This window comes from Pezoporus wallicus, unplaced genomic scaffold (assembly GCF_028554395.1).
Source record: "Pezoporus wallicus isolate ANWC-B61680 ecotype Strahan unplaced genomic scaffold, APGP_CSIRO_Pwel_v1 contig_13865, whole genome shotgun sequence".
Taxonomy (NCBI): Eukaryota; Metazoa; Chordata; class Aves; order Psittaciformes; family Psittacidae; genus Pezoporus; species Pezoporus wallicus.
This window is the reverse complement of record NW_026640128.1, coordinates 354,549-376,533: the sequence shown is the minus strand read 5'-3', so window position 1 is coordinate 376,533 and position 21,985 is coordinate 354,549. Positions and strand designations below refer to the sequence as shown.

The following is a 21,985-nucleotide window of genomic DNA, read 5'->3' as shown; positions in this document are numbered from 1 at the left end:
GAACCCCCACGGCGCTGCTCCGGCCGCTCCTCTCCCAGCCTGGCAGCTAAAACCCAGCCTTGTGCAGTGCGTGGAGCTCGGTTGATGCGTTTCCGAGGCAGGACAAATGCTGTGCGGTTCCCTCACTGATGCAATCCTCAGCTGCAGCCGTAGTCCCCGCGGCAGGGAAGTTCTGTTTGTTGTGTTTTTCTCTGGGTGAAGTGGAAACTGGAGTTGGCTTTAAGTGTTTGCGACCCGAGACCTGATGTGAAAAAGCGGCTCGACTCAATGTACATTCTTTTCAATCCTTTTTTTTTTTTTTTTTGTGTGAAGGCTTTCGTCTTTGTATCTTTGCATTATTTGTAAATGAAATGTAATAAAAGTTCAACTGGTTTTGTCTCTGGCTGCTCAGCTTTTTCTTAGCTTCCTTTGTGGGCTGCTCTGTGGTGGTTCTCAGGGTGGAAATGGTGGCGTTGCAGTGCTCGTGTTTGTAAGGGAAGGGTGGAATTGAGTGCTGGGGGTCCCCTGGCTTCTGGCAGTGCTGAAACCCAGCTCTGTGTGAGGAAACTGCAGCTGCTTGGAGGGATGCAGGGGCTGTGACGAGTCTCGAGCGTGGAGCTGTCACCAGGAGCATCCTGAGTGGGGCCGGTGTGGTGACGGTCTCAGCTTCACTGAGGTCTCGGCTCTGGGCTGCTGCGTAGCGTTAGGGCTGTGTGGGGTGAGGAGAGCCTGAGGAGCAGGAGGTTTGAGTGTGTAAGCGCTCAGCCTGGCCCGGTTCGCTTGTCCCAGGAGTGGCCTTTACCTGGGCGTAGCGTTCACCACAGCAGCGCCTGCCATGGGTGGCTCATGGGGCTGAGCAGAGGTGCCAGGACCAGGGCAGGACGTCACGAAGGCGGCTGGGTCAGAAGGACCCAGTCCCTCCACTTGGGCAGCGGCGGCGTCGCTCTCGAGTGGAATGAATGTGCTTTGGAACCTTGTTTTGTGCTTGTCTTTGGGAAGGTTCCTCTGTGCTGGGGAACCTGCTCTGTGTGTGAAGCGTAACCGGAGCGAGTGCGCGGGACGCTGCTGGGACCAGTGTCAGTGAGGGGTTGTTCATTCCTGCGCCTGGCTCGGAGCCGTCTCTGGCCAGATCCAATTGGGAATGGGTTTCTTCGAAGCTCCTACAATGTCCCTTCCGAGCTGAGAGCCCTTTCGAGGAGATGGAAGGTGTGTTCACACCCTGCTTCTTCGGGAACGTGTTAACGGGAGCAGCATGGTCACTGCCCAGGATGGATACCTGAGCCTTGCTCTGGAGTGGAACTTGTATGGAGCTTGCAGAGCTGCACTGCTGAGTGTTCCACAGGCGCTAGGAGCAAGTTTCAGTGTAACTGACGTGAACCCCTTACCTGATGTGCTTTAGTGGGCTCTTGAGGCAGCCTGGAATGCTGCTGCTGCTTACCCAGGAGATACTGGGGATCACCCTGGTGCGGGGCTGAAGCCTTCCCCGGTTGGCAGCTCGGGAAACCCTGGGACTGCTCTTCCCAGCTCAGACAAGCACCCATGGCACCAATGGCTGCAGCACTCCCTGGTCCTTGGCTGTCCAGCTGTGGGAGTCCCAGCCTGGTGTCCAGATCCCACCTGAAGCTTTCATTTAAAGCTAACCCCCACCCACAAGGCCCAGGCAGGGCAGTCCGAGCAGAGGGAGGTGCTCACAGGAGAACATGGCCCCGTGCATGTACTAACAACTGATAACCCAGCTGCTGAGGGGCTCTCTTCCACATCTGGATTAGAATAGTTTCAGAGGAAAAAGCAACATGCACATGACAAAGAAGAAGTCTAGTATTTATGATGCAACATTCCAAGTATTTATGATCCAACATTCCAAGTATTTATTATCCAACATTCCAAGTATTTATTATCCAACATTCCAGAACAAAGACACTCTCCTTAAAGTGCTTTTTTTTAATGTTTTGTGAGCAACTTGTACATGAGCTGCTCCCTGTGTCCTTTTCAGACTGGCGCTGGGTTTGCTTGACAAGGAAAACAAACATTCACACTTGAGAGCCTTTGAGGAGGGAAAATAACCCTTGGGAATCATCCACGCGAGACTGACTCAATTCCAGCTACAGCAAGCAGCTTCTCAGCGCATCCACGGTGTGTAGAGAGCTCGTGTTTACAGCAGCTCGGGCTCTGTCCACACTCGCTGGCTACACCACGGCCGTGCCAGCAGGGTTCGGAGCGTGTAAGCCAGCTGCTGCGGTAGGGGAGATGCTGGGTGATGCCGCAGTGGTAACGTTACTTACAGTTCCTCATAGGGGCTACGGGAGCGATAGTGGGGCAGCTGAGCAGGGGCTGAAAGCGAGGCTGGCTGGACACATCTTGACATCAGGCCTTAGTCTTGCTGAACTCGGAATGTTTCATAGTCTTCTGGGATGGTGTCTGAGGAGGAGGAGATTGAAGCAAATACGGATTAGAAGTAGAACCAGGAGTGAAAAATAGACTCGGGTGCTGTGTGAGCCCTCCTGCTGCAGGCTTAGGGATGGGTTATACCAGAGCAAAGGGGTGTCCTGAAAGTGAAATGGCAGCAGTCCCTGTGTTTGCTCTTTGAAACTCACCGTTGCAGCGGTAACGCAGGTTGGACCAAATGATGTTCTCCTGGGAGAAGCAGAAGACTCCCAGGCGGCCTCCTCGCATGGTGGTGTCAAGGACAACTCCAGTGTCTGCTACTACTTCAGGTCCTTCATAGAAACGAGCTCTAGGAGAGAACAAGCACGGGTAGGACACGAACGTGGGACTGAGGCACCCCCATAGAGACCGTTCCTCAAGTGCATACTCCCTGTCTTTCCCTCCGCACTGCACTGGAGGTGCTGCTGCTGTGTGCTCAAGTGCTCGTCAGGCGTGCAGAGGCAGCTGTAGACCCCCACCTGATGTACCCGACCTGGGGCCGGTGCTGCAGGAACCAGCGGTACGAGGTCTTGTCCTTCCAGCCGGAGTTGCGAGGGTCCTTCCAGAGCAGCTTGACCTGGTCCGTGGTGTCCCCCGTGTGCCACAGGGAGTTCCGGAGGTACTCCCCTGGGCCTGTTTTAGACTTCACTGCCTGGGACCGAGAGGAGACCGGTAAGAGGTGGGGATGAAGGACTGACTGACTGGAGCTGCGCGTGCCCAAGCGGCACGGCTAAGAGAAAGGCCACACATCCACTAGGGAATTCTTTATCAATGGCTGCTTTACCTTCAGTTGAATTCCAGGTTCTGCTACTGCTCGGAAGGGGTTTGCCTGCCAGTATGTCTGTTCCATCTGCTTCCACATGACCACGTAAAAGCTGGAACTGTCCTGGTAGCCAAATATGAAACCAGCATAATCGTCATCTGTGGCAGTGTTGACGTGGAATGTGCCCTCAAAGTCCACTCCATTGAATGCAGTGTAACCTGGAATGGGTGAGGAAACAAAGATTCTGTGTTCTAAGACTAAATGGAGATCCATTTGATTCCAGATCCGGATGGGAGAGGTGGATGTTGCTAAGCTGAAGCTTCTGCTACTGCAGGAAGTATTTCCCCCGGAGGTGCATGGAGCGTTAGGTACTTGTAAAGCTGCACTAGGAGCAGGCAGTTGCTGAGCAGTAACCTTCCCAATAGGACAAAAGGAAGAGCCTCACCTACGGCCAGGCCAGGGTCACTGTTCATGGTCTGGACAATTTCCATGCCCTGAAAAAGAGGAATGTTGACTCATGAGAACAGTTTCAAATGTACCAACCTGACCCTGGTTCAGTGCTCAGAGGAAAGATAGCCCTGGGGCGAGGCTCCAGGATTAGGATGTGAAGCCTGCAGAGTTTTATGAGGAAAACTGCACCCACTTTGGTACAGGCCTGTCCATGTACCCCCCCACCCTGACCCAGCCTGTTCTGGAGCAGTGCCCACCTGGTTGAGGACAATCCAGTTGGGGTCAATCTGTGCATCACCCTCAGGGTCCAATACAACCGTCTGGAAAGCCCTGAAGTCCGTTAGGGTCACCTCTGCGTTCTCTGGGCACACGTCAATCCTGTCAATCACCATGTCTCTGTCAAAGTCATCTTCACAGAGGTTTCCCACACCATCACCTGAGAGGAGAAAAGGAGTAACAAGGGTTCATTAATCTCTCCCACCCCTTACACCTGAGTTTTACTCCAATAGCTGTTGGACAGTGCAGTTTAAGGTAGCCATGTGCAAGGTTAAGAGGTGTTCAGAGACACTTTAAGTCAGTTGCAAAGAAACCCCGAGGCTTCTCTTGCTGGCAGAGATGCTGTGAGCAGAAGAGACACCTCAAATTGTTGTCACTGCTGGAAGAGAACTTGTGCCAGATATGATCCCGATGTCAGGGGTTTGGGAGATCTGAAAATGACATAGGACTGTCCCAGGTCAGTACTGAGAAGATCTTAATTCCTGGCTATCTCTAGAGACCAAACTGGTAGGCATTAGCCACCAGGAACAGGAGGGCCCAAGCAGAGTTTAGGTGCATCCATTTCCCCTTACCATCCGAGTCTTCTTGGCCAGGGTTAGGGACAAGCCGACAGTTGTCAGGGCCTGGAGGTTTCTCATCTGGAATCCCGTCATCATCATCATCATCATCACATTCATCTCCCAGCCCATCATTATCTGTGTCCACCTGGGAGCTGTTGGGCACTGATGGGCAGTTATCCCGTGAGTCTTGGTGGCCATCCCCATCGCTGGTGGAGGAAATCACAGGTAAAGCTCATCCATTTTGAAAGAAGCAGGTAACACCTTTCTAGGGGCTGGGGTCCTCAACAAGAACAGCACAAGGTGGTGAGTTTTGCCCCTTAGCTACACCAACAAGAGAGCAGAAACATCCCTGCTGCAGTGTCCAAACAGGTCTGGGGCTGGTAGGTAATGATGAGCAGGCCAGCATGGGCTGTGCTTCCACTGACTTTTGAGGTGTGAAGAGAACTCCACCTCCCTTAACCTCTTTTTCTCAGGTAAGGCCAAGCCAGGCTGACAGGGAATTGCCTTCTTCTCCCCCCATCCCCAAGGTTTCATGCAACCCCAGTGTAATCTTTGAAGCAAGCTCTCACCTGTCCTGGTTGGTGTCACAGACGTCTCCCACCAGATCATGGTCAGTATCTTTCTAGTAAAATAAAGCAATAATAAGTGACACTTTCCATAGATCAAGAGGTAATCTTGTGACTTCGAGGGGTTGCACTTATGTACTGTGGGATTTGCAGGTGGTGCTCGGTGAGTTCCCAGGTTTGAGCACCTCAGGCAGGTGACGCCAGCACCGTCCCAGGACTGCAGAATGGGGAGTACCGCCTTACCTGGTCTGGGTTACTGACTGTGGGGCAGCTGTCACACATGTCTCCTACTCCATCACCATCGGCATCTTTCTGATCAGGGTTAGGAACTCTTTTACAGTTGTCCACGGGGTTTTTGATCCCTGTAAAACAAGCAAAGTGGACCCATCAAGGCAAGAGGCCTGTCAGGCTCTATGCAGCGAGATCTCTTTTGGATGTAAGAGATGGCAAAAACTGAGGACAGCTGAAGTCATGTAATAAAGCAACTGTTTTACACAATTTCAGTTACATCCTGGCAGCTCTGGAGGATGAAGATCAGCAGCAGCTGATCTGAGAACACTCCAGGCTGCATCATGCTGGATGTCTGAGCATGCTGCTGCACATGGACCTGAAAGGAAATGTCCCAAACTGTGCTCCTCAGAGGAAGCTAAAGAACTGAAGAATGTGGCTCCAAACCAGCATCACATCTGTACAGGAGTGAGGGGCCAAGAGCATGAAGTTGAAGCTGTCTGTGGTCCCCTAAACCATGACAGAGGCTTTCCCTCTAAAGCACATATCTGTGTAACTGGAAAATAAGTCAAGGTTAATCTTGGCCATTTGACCTGGAAGGTTTAAGACGAGGCCTTTTCAAGGGCAGGAACAATCTAATTGCAACCTGAATGACTTCACTTCCTGCTTCTCTGCATCTACCTACTACAGCAGTGCATCATGCCAGCAGGATGCAGCCAGACCCAAACAGTGCTAGGTGCAGAAATACTCTGTAAATAAGAACGTGTGCCTCAGGCCAGGGCAGTTGTGATTTCTGGCTTTTGAAAGCAGGCTTTGTGCAAATACAGTAGCATCAGTGCACACACTGCTTCTAAAGTCTTTTAATGTTTTTTCACCCCAGAAGACAGCCCTGATACAAACTGCCTTGAGCTGGTAGCTGCCAACAACCTGGCTATTCCCACACTTCTTCCTCCATTTAAATTACATCACCAAGTAGTGTCCTTGTCTGGCCCGAGATCTTCTTCTTGCCTAAGTCTTGCCTAAGTTTGATGTGATTGTGCATGATAAGAGTGCTAATAAAAAGCTGTTAGCACCATCCTGATGAGAAATAGTTAAACCCTGCGAGAGCTGAACTGTGAAGGATGTTGGCTTGACTTGGCAGCTAAAAAACTGAGCTGTGCTTCATCCTACCAGAAGTTAGTTCTGCTCCTGTAGATCTCAAGCCTCTGAAGGCTGGCACTTGCCCTGAGGCTCTCTAGCTGTGTGCTGCACAGCTTTCTGGGCCTTAGATCAGGATATATGCACCTCTCTGACGGTGCTCTCCTGCTGTTCTTACCATCTCCATCCATGTCGTCGTCACACTCATCTCCCTTCCCATCACCATCAATGTCCTTCTGATCGTTGTTCTTCACTTGGCGGCAGTTGTCACAGGCGTCACCGAAGTTGTCCTTGTCCGCGTTGCGCTGGTCCGTGTTGCGCGTGTACACGCAGTTGTCCTGTGGGGACAGGGGTGGGCTGAAGGGGGACGTGTGGCTCTGAGCATGCTACTGAGGAGTCACACAGACACTTGGCCAAGTGAGAGAGAGAAGCGAAGGCAATTGCTGTGCAAGACCTTTGGGTCTATTTAGGTATGGCAGAGCTTAAGCATTAGAATTCAAACCTCAGCATTTAATATCCCATCTCCATCGGCATCATCATCACAAGCATCTCCAATTCCATCCCTGTCAGCATCCTCTTGGCCGGAGTTGGGGACAGTCATGCAGTTATCCTGCAGGGAAAGCAACAAAGGGCTTGTTAGGAATCTGACTTCTGAAGGATGAGCAGGGTCTCACATCAGAAGGGCCCAGTTCTGCTCAGGCATTCCTCTGGTGTCCTGTTATCAGCTACACGAGACAACTGCATCGTACCTTGCGGCACTTTTTGTCTGAGCAGCGTTGCTTCTCGTCAGGGACTCCATCAATGTCCGTGTCCTTCCCGCACACGTAGCCGTTCCCTGCCCACCCCACGAGGCACTGGAAGACAGCACATGAACGAAATGAGGCTGGCAGCGAGTGCCCTGATGGCCATGTGCCTCTGAAATGGAAGGCTTCACGTGAGAACCTGCTGGAAACATTGCAAATCCAGGTACACAGTGCTCTATGGGAAAAATATTGCCTGGAATAAGCATTTATGCTGTAAACAGCATTTTACATAGCTCAGATACAAGCTCTCAGCTTGTTCTTGAGATCACAAAGACAGATGCAGCAGCATCTTGGCTCCTGCAGGTTGCTGCAGGGCGCTTCTCCCTGCTCAGCTGTGTGTAATGCTCCATGACTGACAAACTTGTAGCACTTCAGGCAAAGGCAAAAACCAAAGCCCAAACACACAGGAGTGGACCTGAGGTGCCAGGAGCAGTCCACGTCTCCAGGGAGCACAGGAAGCAACACTGCAGCAGCTCAGGTGTTAAAGGAGAGCAGGTCGGTGCGGGGCAGGCTCTCCAGGAGAGGGCAGTGGCAGACCCAGCAGAGCAAGCCCAGTGCAAGGGAAGGCGGAATGAGCAGGCGCTGCTCGCAGGGAGGTTTGAATCTCACCGCGCAGGAGAGGGACCCGTCGCGCTCCACGATGCATTCTGCTTTCTCGTGGCACGGGCTGATCTCTCCATTAGGGCAGCGTCTCACTGACTGGCTCCTGCAGCCACTCACTTGGTCCCCAACAAAGCCAGGTTTACAAGCCCCGCACTTGTAGGATCCCTGCAAGGAAGAGCGATAGGGAGTTAACCACAGGAGTCCTGGCAAGCCTTTGCTTCCTCAGCAGCTGATTTCCACAGCTAACAGAGGCCCCAGGGCCTGGGGAAGAGACCCACATGAGGCTTTCGGTAGTACTGACCCGTGTGTTGATGCAGATGGAGTTGGGGACACAGTTTCTGGCAGCGCCTGTCTCGCATTCATTGATGTCAGTACAAACCTGCCCAGGAAGAACAAAATAGACATTCACTTCACTCCTGAGCAGAGCCCCCATCAGATTACAGAATTAGTGCATCACTAGATGCAGAAGCAAAGCCTCTGACACACCTTACTCAAAGCTTTCCTCAAACCTGAGGCAGATCCCAGCAATATTCCTGACCCCCAGGTGAGCTGCTCACCCTCTACAGTCACCAGAGATTTTAGCCTGGCAAAATAGCTTAGCTCTGAGCTGAGCTGGCAGAGTATCTCCTTACTGTAAAAGGACAGAAGCGGGTCAATGGAACAAGAAGGTCAAAGGCTGCATCCTGTGACCAGCTAGCAGCTCTCTAAATAACACGAGCCACATGCTGTTCCTGCTTATAAACCATAAGGTTTTGTTGTTGTTTTTACTTTAGCCTGTCTACAGCTGTTGGGGAAGCAGAGGGGGAGTAGCTGCATGAGTTCTTTGTGTCCCTGCATGAAGGATTACCTGGGCTGGCTTCACAGCCCCAGAGGTGTCACAGACATAACATTATGTCCAGGATAGATTGAGCAGAAGTCAGGTCTTAGAGTGGAGGTTGCTTCACTGCTGATGTGCCAGGACATCCTTGGCTAGTCTCTCCTCTCACTGCATCAGTCTTTCCACCAACACAATGCAGCCACCTTGCATGTCCCTCCAAGACTTTTGAATGACAGTTACAGAGGGGAAAGAGTTAATGGCTTCTGAGGGAGACAGAAACGTTTCCGGACCTTACCTGTTTGTTGGCTCTCGCATAGGCCAGTCCAACCCCTTCGACCATCTGGCCGGTGAAGCCAGGAGGGCAGGGATCACAGCGGAAGCCAGGGCTGGTGTTAATGCACTGGACCTTCGGGAAGCAGGGGTTTGCATTGCACTGCAAACAAGAGAGGTGGTGCAGAGCTGTGAGGCAGGCCCACAGCTCTCCCTCAGAGCCAGCTGTGAAGCCAGCTCTCAAAACAGGCCTTGCTGGCTGAGAGCCACCTATTGTACTTTTCTTTTTAAAGAATAAACCAAAAACGCATAGAAGTTCCTGGCTTTCCTTGCAAGTGGAAAATGCAGCTTCCCCAGCTCCGTTGTTCCCCCAAGTTCCAGTAATGTGCAGACAAGTAAAACAAACCAACTTTCAGGACTAATTCTTCTTTGGTGACATCAATTGCCCAGGCAAAGGGCTGGCTTCACTTCACACTTTCCTTCCTGGCAGTCTCTGAATCCAGAGAACTGGATCATTTCTTACACTGGTTTTGACAGACAAGAACAGTTGTTTGTTTACTACCCTGGGAAGCAATTGTCTTCCAAAATTGCTATTAATGCTTCATTTCACACTATTTCATATTCACATTAGCAGAGTGGTTCCCATGGTTTTGTGACCGACAGATTATCATCACTCTCATTGACCCTTTTCAGCAGGTTTTAAACTGAAACAGTATAAAGGTGATACAGTTTTGCAAGACACTTGCAGTTGCTTGGTGGCCTAATCGGAGAGCGTAGGACTGGGATTTGGGAACCACATAACTAAGGAGTCTTATGTACACACAAAATTAACGGTTGAGTGAAGCTCTGCACAGACAGGGAAAGAAAACTTGATGGAATGCCACACTTCCTAAAAAAAACAAACAGTATCTGCCCAGCAAGGTTTGATTTAAAGGCAGAAGTACAGCATTAAGAGTAGTGTGGTAAGATTTATTGTAGAAGGAACTATTTGGGAAGTGTTTGATTCTATTCCACGCGTAATAAATCTTATCTCTAACAACTCATCAGCCATTAGCTCAAAGATCGTAAGGCCAAAAGGGACTGTTCAGGGCTTCCAAACTCACCCTCCTGTGTGGTACAAACCAAAAGATTTATTTTGTTGGAGCCTATGTATCTTTTAGAAAGAAATCCCTAGCTGGATATAAACCCACATGGAACAGAGCTCAAGGGAGGCTGAGACAGACTTCCTTCCCACGAACTGATGTTTCTGTTGAACTGGAGCTCCGAGGGGATTTGCAAGACTTTTCTTTATAAACCACAAACCAAACCTGCGACACTCCAAGCCAAGTGAGTCAGGTTTATACCCTCCAGCCTGTCCCACTTGGGGTTTTTACCTCATTGATGTCTGTGCAGTGGGTGCCATTGCCTGAATAACCCGGGGGACAGGGTCCGCAGCGGAAGCCGGTGCCGGTCTCGGTGCAGGCCACGCCAGGGAAGCAGGAGTTTGGGAGGCATCTGTTAAACTGTGTCACGGTGATGACAGGGCCTGTGGCCTCGGTGTGCATGCCTGGAGGACAAGAGGAATGTTAGAACATAGCTGTCACCGCCAGGGACTAGCATCAGGTGGTCCCACTGTCTCAAAAGGGATCAGTGTGCTTCACACACAGGACATTTCCTCACATCCTTTCTGAGGTCGAGCAGTTGTAGCTGTTTTGTAAATGGAAACAAATGAAGCCAGAAGCAGCAGTTTGACAAATTCCTGAGTCAGAGCAGACAAAAAATAAATAAGAAACCCCAGAAACCTTAGCTCCAGTCCAAATCTCTTGTTGTTGGTGCAATGCCCTTGCTTTGGAGTTCCACAGAGACCAGTTTTCTCCTTGGTTCCTTCACAACTACTCCTCACTGGTGCTATGGACTCAGGCACCTGCCTAAAGCAGAGCCCACACAGGCTTAATTCTGGGAAGCACTGTGGAGGGCTGTCAGCCAAAGTCTCTGCTGTAGAAGCAGGCATGTTAAACAGGTCAGCTTGGTCTGTAGCAGGAAAATACTCACATCAGGCTCAATAAGGCTTTGTGCCATAATGTTATGCATAACACGCTACCTGTTGTCTTCACAAGGCAAGAAACCTCCCTTAATCCTGGCAGATGGGAAATCAATCTGTTACTCAGCCATTCATCACTTCTGGGCTGGAATACAGCAATATGGTCCATCTAAGCATGGCGTACTGTGCTTGATGGGTAGGAAATTCTAACCCGTATAAATGCTCCTGCAGTCCTATTCCAAAGCACTGTGAACAAATCCAGCCTGTGCCACACTGCTCACACCAGCTTCCCTTAAAGGTTGAGGCCAAACGCCAGGTTTTTGTCTCTATCCTCATGACCTGCCCCAGCACTAGGGAAGTTGCAGAATCAGTCTGTACAGGACACAGAACTTCACTGAAGGCCAGTTCAGGACAGTGAAGAGAATTGTCACAAGTCTCCCACAGCCACTACTCCAAGTGGTAGCAGGACACTTTTTGCTCCCACTTTCTCCAGCTTAAAAGCCTAACATGAAAAACCTGAAACAAAACAGAACAAAAGCCGACACTCTACCACTGCTAGCAGCAAAATCTTCACTAAACCCAAGGCTTCCTCTCTTCATGTTTCTCTTTCTGAGCAATAATGAGAAGCACACGACTGCTGGGAGTCACGTTGTTCACTGCATGACTAAAAGAGGCTCAAATTTTACAGTAAGGAGTACAGGAGAAGAACACATAAAACAGACTAGCAAGTGGGGAAGGCAGAAATCAAGTAACAGAGAAAGTTCAGGACAGTTTTATGAGCAAATTATTAAAACAATTGCTGTGGATGAATGCAGTTCTGTACTGCAGGCCCCAGGAGCTTTGGCTAATCTCTATTCCAGCAGAAGAACAATCTCTCCAAATGCAGACATGGTTATTGCTGCACCCTTTGAGTCTATTGGCAGGTAACAGCACCTCCAAGAACCATGCTTTCTGCAAGCTAGTTATACTGGAAGTAAGTTCCAGTTTAGAAATAAAACCCTACAACATTTACTGGGGAGCAGAGGACAAGATTTATATGGGCAAAAATATGACCCTGTTTCCTGAACTCTGCGTAAACAACCTCTTTGCTTGGATGGTGGCAGCACTAGGATGGAAGGAATAGCAAAGCAGTACCTCTTGGGGGTGATCTCTTCCACCTGTGGCTCAGGAGTAGCCAGCTGTATCCCACAGGATACGCAGTGTGCATTCCCAGGCAATTCGAACATGGGCCATAGGTTGGGTTATGAGGAGATGTGCTTGGGCACCTTTCTGCACCAGCATGTAGCTACCCTGAGAAGTCCAGCATGGTGTGTCACAGAGCCACCAATAAAGCTGATTTCAGAAACAGTGCAAGTAAGCAAATGCTGGGGGGTTGCTGGAAGGAAAGATTCAGCTTTTTAAGGCTACTTCTGCTCAGGAAAAGGGTAATAGCTTCAGCTGCCATGGAACATGAGAGCAGCATGGAACACTGGTCCATGTGTGCAGAATGCTGTAGGGGGAAAAAAGCATCACTAATATTGAGTATTACCCTGTGACACTCAGGTAATTGTGAAACAAGCCACTTCCTTTGGGGACACAGTCACAGGTAGCTTTTTAGTATTTGTTTGCACACAAAGGTATGAAGGACTGAGGAGATAGTTGAACATAGGACTCAGCTCACTAACTCACCACAGGCATCACACTCCATGACTGTATTCTTCAGGAATGTTATCTCCTTAATCTAGAAGAAAACAAGAACCATCACTTAGCCAAAGGGTGAGTTTTGCTCCCACACAAACTTGTAAGCCCCATTGCCAAATCCAGGGTGTCTCTGAGACTGCACAGCTACTGACAAAGTAACTCTGGGTACCCAAAGTCTACGTTGCAGACTTTCTGGAACCTGAGGTGCCTTGTGCTCCCTGCTGCAAGTCACTCCCTGCTGTAGTATTTCTCCAGGCTAACTCAGTAATACTATTCTATCACAGATGCAGGAGACACTTGAATACACACAAACAAGTGTCAGAGAGAAAGAGAAATCTACTTTATTTGGGTCTTCTACTGTAAAAGATGCTGAACTAGAGTCCAAGAGAGGTCTGCTTGACCTGCAGCCCAGACTGTGTAAGGAAAGCTCAGAGGGAGGCTGCCATGAGCCATCTTTGCAGATATCTGAATAATCTCTGACATTGCTTTTGCCATTCTTTGTCCCTAATGCCCTTGCCTTGAGGATGTTTATAATCTGTTCATAAAAGCTCCTCCCTTCAGACTTCCTCACCTGGGTTATGGAGAGACAGAAGTAAGCATGTCAGTCCCAAGCTCATGTTTATAGATTCTCCAGCATCTCAGAGAGCAATCCCAGCAGACTTCTCTCCTGCAAAGCCTCACTGTCTGCAACTGATGCTCAGGACCAGCCTTTCACACCTGGTGCACATCATTTCACTCTGACAAAAGCCCATGTCTCTGCCAGCTCCCAGGTGTAAGAGCAAGTTTCATCCTACGCTAGATGCTCTCTTCTCTCCAACATGGCCTGGGATCCTGTATTTTGAATAGTTAATGCAGAGAGAGATCTAACCCAAATCCCCAGAACATCTCCCATTAGAAGAGGGTGACAGCAGAGTGGAGGATTTGGAGCACTACTAATGAGTATCAGTGGCTCCTTTGTGCCAATAATACTTCAGCCTTTGGCTCAGGAGAGTAGATCTGACCTTTCGTTGTCAGGCCTGTTGCCATCCTTATTGCCAACACCCCAAAATGCTGAATCAAGGAAAAGTAAGCTATAGAAAATCCTTGCACAGATTAAGCAGTGATGAACTGCCCCCTTGGCTCTCCAGTTGTATTTGCAAGTTTTGCCTATGAAGTTTTCATGAAAGCACTGTTGAGAAAAGCCATGGATGAAAAAAAAACCCCAAGTAGTGGCAGGGTGAGAGAAAGAACAAACAGAAAACCTGTATGGTGAGGCAGGGCTGAGCTGGAAGGGAACACTGGAAATCGTTGCTCGAGGCTGCCAGGAACCATGTCTGACCTGGTTCCTAGTAAACACTGGCTATTTATGCGGCAGCCTGAGATGTGAGGGGAGCTCGACGCAACAGATGGTTTTGCAGATCAGAGGCCGCCCAGTTTGCACTGGCACAGGGACCTGTCTGCCATTCCAGTCCTCTGGCAGGCAGAGGCTGCTGCCCTCAGCTCCCACAGTGGGGAAAGGGAGAATGGAACCTTTTTCTATGCTTAAAAGGGAGTTGACCAGGCAAACCACCATCTCCTCGCTAAAATGGGAAAAGATCTAAGCACCCAAGAAGTTCCAAATTCCCTAAGAAACTACCAGAGCCAGAAAAGCTTAGGATTAAAACAACAAGAGGAAAGAGTGAATACAGCGCTTGTTTAGACTCCATATGACTTCCCTTTCCAGGACCCTAATAGATGGCTGAAAGGTCTCTTCCATCTTCCAAGTTTGGACTCTAACTGATTTCATGAGCCCACAAAACCAAGGAAAAAGTGACTTGTTTTTCCAGTTAAATACATACCCACTGTGTGTGAGTGGCTTTGGGGTTTTTTTTGAGTTCTTTCTGTTCTCAGCAGACAGGGTTCTAAGCAGCAGAATTTGGAATTCACATGAATCCACTTTATCTCAGTTACTGATCTGATTGTGAGACCACCTCTTGATTCCGGTTTGCAGTGCAATGATTCTATTGCTCATTTCACTTCAGACAAGAAGCAGCCCCCCCAGCTGCAGAAGTCAGCACATAAGGCAGAGGATTCAGAGATCTCTCTGAACATGAGGGATCAGGTCCCTTTCTCACCTACCTGCTGTTTCAGCAAGTCTCGCACTTCCATTAGCACACGGTTAGTTTCTCTCATCTCTTCCAGCATTTCTGGCCCAACTTCACCTCCTAAAAATACCAAAGTGGTTGGGAAAAACACAGAAGAGCCATTAGCAGTCCAAATCAATGGTATTATTAACTTCAGCTTAAGATACAAGATATTATTAAGATATGAGGAGATACAGACTCCTCCATACCAGTCTCTGGCCGTTCCTAACTAGAAGCTTGTTGGAATTAACAGAGACCTGCACACAGGGTAGAGTTTACTCTGGATGGGGCAGACAGTGATAATCAGCCATTCCTGGCAGGTAGGAAACAGCTACCCCTCAGCAAACAGCTTGGCCTGGCAGCCTGGCAGTTGTGGTAGCTGCTTATCTGGCACGGGTTCTGCAGTTCACACATAGAAAGGCTTTGCTGCCAAAAGCAGCAGATTAATAATTCAGTGCTGTGGAAGCTGCTATGAAGGGCACCACTGAAGTAAGGCTCTTTGCTGAGTCTATCCCAAACGTGCTGCCAAGCACTGAACGTGGAAAACCAGCACGTCAGCCCTTGCCTCTCTTGTTCTCAAGGGACAGACTTTTCCTTGCTGGAGACAGGCTCTTTTTGGGTAGCGGCGGTTTCAAATTGGTCAGCAGTGGGTTTGGGACATGGAGGATCCATCTGCTCATCCAACACTGCAAAATCCTGTTTAAGCTATGCTGAACAGGATAGAAATCATTTTACAAGGTCATTTAGTGCAGATTAACATGACTTTATTCTCCCATCTGCTAGATTCTACACTTGCCCAGGCCTCTGGGACATGCTCAGTATCTAGTCCATACTCTTTGCTCAAGAGGAATGAATGGAAGCAGCTCATTGCTTCTAAAACTATGTCAGTTTTAAGAAAACTTGAACCATTTGAAACCAAGTGGACACAAAGCTCGACTCTGCTATTCCCTGTCTCTCACGAGAAAGCACAACCTCATTTTGGCTTTTCTAGATGAACCAATCCTTTAACAGAAGTCACACCCTGCCTACAGCATAAGCAAACCGTTAAGAAGAGACACAAAGCAACATCTCCCACTGCATGTTCAGGGGAAAATCAGCTGGATTTGGGGGCTGCCTCCTTCAGCATGAGGAGTTTGCCGGTGCCACAGGCAGGGTGTGAGCCCGTGCTTAGCACAACTCTGGCATTCTCTGTGACAAGCAAGCCTGGAAGCCTCACAGGTCTACCCCACAAAGAACCAAGAGGATTCTGTTAGTATTCGCAACCTCTCCAATACATTTTGGTTTGGGAACTAAATTGAAAGTACCACAAATGTGATGTTCTAAGACAGAAGGACTGAATTCAAGTCATGTTTTCTTATTTTATTGAAAACAAGGAGCTTGCACATGATTTCTAACTCCAGAGGTTTTGAATAAGCTCTGCAGGAAGCCTGCAGGCAGCTGCCGTTATTCCTGGGCAGAATTTTCCATCCCTTGTAGCAAGATGTCATTTAAAAGAAAAGTTTGGTGTTTTTTAATGTCCAAATTCACAATAATGATTCAACTGCCCAGGAGCAAATCCCAAAGGAAATCTAGGCACTTGCAGACATTCCCATTGCTATGCATCCTTCTGCATGGACTCATTCTGTCTCCACAAGCACACATCTGAATCTCTGGTACACAGCCTGAGGCTGCCAGATCTCCCATATCCTCTTTGAGCTGAGCATCCCCCTATTGTAATGAACTACATTCCTGGAAGTCAGGGCTTCCCTGAGCTCTGCGTGCACAAGCAGAGAGGATATCTAAGGATCCTGCTATAGGACATTCTGTACGACCTGATTTTTAACTCAAATCACATGTAAAATGCAGATTTATAGAAAGTGCCTTTTTTAGGTCATTACAAAACACACCAAAATTTCCAGCTGCCCTTGAATAAATGTTTTTCTTAAAAAACAACTTCCCTGCTCTGGAAGGGAACGGGGGAAAGATCGGAGACTGAACATTTACACAGTTCAGCTTCAAGTTTCATACGAAACTACAAAATCCCTAAACATCGTTTTCAGGCTTCAGTGGATGCAGTTGAATGTTACCTTCTCCCTCATTCCCTTCTGCAAAACATACTTTTCATGGGAGTCTAGAAAACATACGAGTCCAGCAAATACAGAAATCATGAAAATGACTTACCAGCCCTTCGCTGCTGACATGATGAAAAAGGGCAAGAGATGCAGAGGAGGAAAACGAAGGCTAGAGCTGAAATCATCTCTGAATCTCCAGGCAGTGTAGATCTATGGGCTTCTCTTGCAAAGAATCTTAACCTGCAGGTTTGCCTCTGCTCCCCATTAGTGTCTGTGGTCTGCTATTTATGAAGTTGCATTCCTTCCTCTGAAGTTCTTATTCTCTGATGCTGGACGAGGGGTGGACGTCATTCCTGGCTGGCAGTGCACAGGGAATGTTACAGGAGTAAACAATATGAGAAACTCATCAGCACAGGAGCTTGAGGGTTTTTTTTTTTTTAGCCCAGCTTGCACCAAAATAGGTCAGAAAATTCCAGAATTAAATGGATTCTTTTTGGATTGGGGTTTTTATTTCTTCTTCATGGACACAGGATAGACAGATGATTCATAGCTGTATCCCTCACAGACTTTCCTCCTAAAACTGCTCACAAGATCACAACAGCTATGAGACATCTGGACTTCACTATAGCTTCAGAAAAGACTCTTTTAACTCCCAAAAGACGGTTTCACCACTCACACTTGGGATAGGACTATTGAGTCATCTTCCAACTCCAAAGAGGAGCTATAACATCCTATTTTGGAGAGGGACTGGGCAAATGTACTAGCCCTGGAAGGCTGATGTTCTTATTGCCTCCACCTAAGGGAAGGATGCAATGCAGAAGTGATGGTATGGAAGGAAGGTAGACTTTGCTGTTTCATGTCAGTAAAGCAAGGAGCCTCGATCCATTATTTTCCATCAGAGGACACAGAGCAGATTGAGAAATCCATCTACAGCAGCCAAAGAAAATCAGCCCCCCAAAAACCTTAAAGCTACTACCTCAAGGAAATCACACGTTAAAACTGTGACCTGTAGAAAAGGTTGGTCTGAAAAGCAGTGAAATTCCTGATCACACATTCCCGCTGCTTGACTGGGAGATCTGTCAGTACGTTGATCACACAACACCCTTGGGGACACAGTCAGGAAAGCCCCAGAAAACAGTAGCTCAGTCTCTCAAGTGCTACAGCAGCAGGATCGTGGCTATTTACACACAGATTTGTTTTCTCGGTTTGACCTCAGACCTCCCATGTTCAGGAAAACCTTCCCATCCCTGCGGCTGGGCACAGTTGATGAAGGTAACTGGGAGCAGCCCTGCAGGCACTGGGGGTGTGGATGGTCACTAAAGTAAGCAAGTAAATGTTATTAGGTTTGTATCACAGGAATGCTGCAGCTGACAGATTTTACATTTCTTGCAGTGAGCCAATTTATATTGAAAATAAAGTTGATTTGCATGTGTTGCCTTGGTGGCACTGGTATGATTCTGCTTGTCTGGCACATGTGCCATCTCATGTCACACACAGCAAGTGACTTTCTGCTGTCAACCCACAGGTAAATTGGCTTTGAGGGTTTGATAATTGTGGTGAGCTGAAGTGGCTCGGAGGGAACTCCGACCTATGGAATTTTCCAGGTTTTAGCATTTCTGGGTGCTTCTAGACAAATTCAAACCATGGCAATTGATTATTAAAGATAAAATCTACCCGTTTTCCCAGCAATGTTCTGGGAATTATTTACAGTTTTATTTTATAGCAACAAATGGGGAGTGAATGAAAATGCCCCATCACACATCCTACAGAGACAGTCTCTCCCCTGTAACACTGTTAGCTGCTGTCTGTCCAGCTCATGTCTGAGGATGCTGCTGTCCAGAGGGGAGAGGCATCAGCCTCTGCAGGCTGCTCACTCCAGCACCCTGCTAGATGCCAAGCAGGGAAGCCTGTTAGGACCTGTTATGGCAGTGGAGAGTTTTAAGGGAAAAACACATTATTTCAACGGAAGCCTGATGGGTCATTAATAGAGGCAGGTTCTAGCCAACTATTCAGAAAAAAATCTGTTTTTTTCAACTGGGGAGAAGTCATAAAACTCCAGAAAGAAAGCGATGTAACTCACATGGAATGAAGAGTGGACAAGGGTCACTTGTGAGATCACCTTGGAACCAGCTGACGTCAGATTTGCTTTGTATGGAGAAATAAATGTGTATGTAGAACGATGAGACAATCAAAGTCCTGGTACTACAAAGAGAAATGGAAAAGGAACTATTCAGTACAAGGCAAATAAAATAGGTATGAGCAGTAATGACATTTTCTGCTATCTATGCAAAATATTACCCAGTGATAGCAGGACATAAAACCAAACAAAGCCACATGAAAAAACCCTTTGAAATAATTTCTGAGAGTGTGTGACATTGGCTTGTAAAGCAGTGTGACCCCAGCCAGCAAGGGATCCAGGAAGGGATCTAGCAAGGGATCCAGGAAGTCTTGAAGACTATTAGGAAAAGTCCTGCTTCCTCTGTACACAGCTTCACGTTCTTCTGAACACTTTCAGCTGCCCACAACATGCCCTTTTATAATATTAAACATGGTGATCATGTTATATGTAAAATTCACTGTATTTTCTAATATGTCTATCATTTGACATCCAGATTAACTCATCAAAACCATGTTATAGAGATGTTAGGTAATTTTCTTTCATAGTTTTACTATGGACTGAAGAAACTCAAATAATTGACATTATAAAGAAGAAATCTTCCAAGCTCCTGGAGTCACTGCAAAGGACAAAAGAAAGAGTGACCCCCTCTCTTGTGAAGAACACCTTGCGTGGACAAGCTGCAAGTCACCAAAGTATCTGGAATATTCAGGGCTACCAGCAGTGAACCTGGATCTCTTCACAGGGAAGAGAAAAAGAGAACTTGGACAATGTGGACATCTTGCAGGGACATTCCTACCTCTGTTATCCTCTGCAAGAGAGTCACTAATAATGAAGTTATTGGCAGACTGGAGACTATACTGACCTGGCTCGCAAGGAGCACGTGTTATGTGTAAGTAACTCTGCAGCTAGCTGGGGTGTTCCAGCCCAAATGGAAAACTGTGAGTATGTACTTAGAAGATGCACTTAGTGAGTATGTACTTAGAAGAGTAAAGTCAGGCTGAGAAATGACCTTCATTGCCCTCAGCAACAATTAGTGTAGAACAGCACAGTGACACAACAGTGCTTGTTGCTCACTTATTCTAAATGAAATGAAGCACAGCATATTAAACCTGCATTACGCCAACTTTAAATATTTGAACAAGTAAGTTTTCTGCATACTAAGGCAGTGATCAATACGTCTTGGCATTCTTCTAGAAACCCAAAGCCATTTCTCTTCAGTCTGCAACAGCTTCTGGGATCTTTTCTATTCATTGACAGTAGCAAAATAACTACAAATAAATGTATCTTGTTTCTCCAGAGCTTCCTTGAGCTAAGCAAGACATGGTGTCTCCACAGACTGAGGTCATTCCTACCTTTATTTTCCTTGGACTCATTTTATACCTTTCTGTATTCAGATCTGAGGGCTAGAAATGCTTGTAAATCACCACTTTGACACAGCTTAAACACGTAGTAGCAGATCAGAAAGTGTTTGCTAGTGGGTTGGCTATTTCTGGGTGCCTGTTTCTGTTTAAAAAAAGACAAATTCAAAAGGAGCTGATGTATTTGAATTTCTTATTATCTGATGGGGAAACGGCTTTCAGATTTGTCTATAACTTCTTAAGCATTACTGATTAAAAAAGAAGTGACTAGCAGATAGTGTTTGTTTGGGCATCAGTGTGGAAGCGCTTTAGAACCGCGGTGCCAAGGTTAGTTACACCTTTTTTTCCTGACTGGAGTTGACATCACAAATGAAGCAGCACACAAACAAACAACAAAAAGAAAAGCTCATCCTAGTTTAAAGTTTAAATATTTTCCATCTCTGTGTTTTTAACTAATCTTTGCCAAGCAGAGGACAAAAGTCAGAAGGAAAAAGTTATTTTTCAGTCTTGTAAGGTCAAGTGCTAAAAATAAGTGAAAAACATCTACACCCTCCTCAATGGTATGCCGAGTAGTTTACAGTGTTTCTTATATATTTATGGTCATAATAAACCAAATTATACAAAAGATGGTTTCAAGAAGCATCTCCTCCTTTTGCCCCCAATACAGGATCAATAGTACCGATGCACTCCTCACAAAGATATCTCTACCCTCCTCTAAAACTCTTCCAGTGACAGAGACTCCACAGTCACCCCAGGCAGCCTTCCAATGCTCTATATCCCCACTGTGAAAATGTTTCCAAGGGATGTTATTTAAGCCCGTTTCTTCTTATCTTATTCCCCATGGACTCAAAGAGCAGATTAGTCCCTTCTTTGAACGAGCACTAGATACTTGAAAACTTGCATTTCAATTCCATACTTGTGCAAAAGAGCCTGGTGATGTCTGCAGCAATACAGAAAGGTGGAGATGAAAAATGATCATAGTCATTGCACACTTGAAGTCTCAACTGAATCTTCATCAGTCAGTATTTTTGTTAACTGTCACCATGCATAAACTACCCATGACTCAGAAGATGCATTGCCTGTTGTGTGAACTGCTGGATTACAACTGGAGTTGGACCAACCCGACACATTTCACCCCGAGTGAATCAGTGAGAAGCCCAAATACATCAGCAGCATTATTTTGAATGCTACTGTCTAACATTTACAAACTCCAAAGGTACACAGTAAGAAGGAGAGGCACTGAAGTGTGAGGCCCAGCTTCAGCATCCTCCTACCTTTCTATTAGATGCTTCCAAATGAAACAAAAACCTATTTTCAAAAGTTTGCAAAACACGATTTTATGGCCTGATTATGTACAAATACTTATTCATCCGTTGCTAAAACACAACCTCAACAAACAGGATTCCTAAAGGATCTGCTTAGAGCTATTTGCAGTCCTGAAGTAACAAAGTTTAGATACTAACTAAATAACATAAAGAACAGCACCAGTTTTATGGAAGCAGGTTCATTATTTGGCATGGACACCAAGAGCAATGAAGATGTTACACACATAACCCAGCAGCTCAAAACAGGTAAGAACACCCCTGTTCACTTCAGCCATTGCAAGATGGAATAATCCATTCCAGGTTGTGGTTTCTTACATGTTTGAAGAGTTACGGCTTGCTGCAGTCTGGTTTATGTCTCTAACTTTGAATTCCTCATGAAAGCAAGAACTGGAGGGCATGGGAGACCTTTTATCAGTGCTTCAAATGGGGTTTTCATTCAGTCAATGGCAAACTG

The 21,985-nt window shown here is 47.3% G+C and overlaps 2 protein-coding genes across 3 annotated transcripts in view; one reads left to right on the top strand and one right to left on the bottom strand.

Moving 5' to 3' along the window:
- DDX49 (DEAD-box helicase 49) overlaps positions 1–21,985 on the top strand; it is a 139,812-nt gene that overhangs the window by 47,349 nt on the left and 70,478 nt on the right. The window lies entirely within an intron of this gene.
- Positions 1,847–20,321, bottom strand: COMP (cartilage oligomeric matrix protein). 2 transcript variants are annotated; one of them, XM_057417438.1, is made up of 21 exons: positions 20,201–20,321; positions 18,810–18,931; positions 16,839–17,086; positions 14,674–14,759; positions 12,565–12,616; positions 10,250–10,422; positions 8,902–9,039; positions 8,091–8,168; positions 7,796–7,954; positions 7,133–7,237; positions 6,886–6,993; positions 6,562–6,721; positions 5,262–5,380; positions 5,022–5,074; positions 4,465–4,658; positions 3,874–4,052; positions 3,612–3,660; positions 3,188–3,384; positions 2,883–3,055; positions 2,574–2,713; positions 1,847–2,397 (listed from the first exon to the last, which is right to left on the bottom strand). In XM_057417438.1, exons 3-21 carry the CDS (start codon positions 16,912–16,914, stop codon positions 2,351–2,353), a joined length of 2,286 nt encoding a protein of 761 aa, XP_057273421.1. In that variant the 5' UTR covers positions 16,915–17,086; positions 18,810–18,931; positions 20,201–20,321; the 3' UTR covers positions 1,847–2,350. The 2 variants fall into 2 exon arrangements, with proteins under 2 accessions (XP_057273421.1, XP_057273422.1); XM_057417439.1 differs by having other exon boundaries at positions 16,839–17,082.

Bases quoted from the DNA above. Each gene is read 5' to 3' on its own strand.
- COMP (XM_057417438.1), bottom strand. From the start codon at position 16,914: ATGATTTCAGCTCTAGCCTTCGTTTTCCTCCTCTGCATCTCTTGCCCT. The intron at 6,722-6,885 runs GTTTGAATTCTA...CTGTCCCCACAG, and splicing joins ATGGGATATTAAATGCTGAG to GACAACTGCGTGTACACGCG. The intron at 2,398-2,573 runs GTGAGTTTCAAA...CCTCCTCCTCAG, and splicing joins CCTGCGTTACCGCTGCAACG to ACACCATCCCAGAAGACTAT.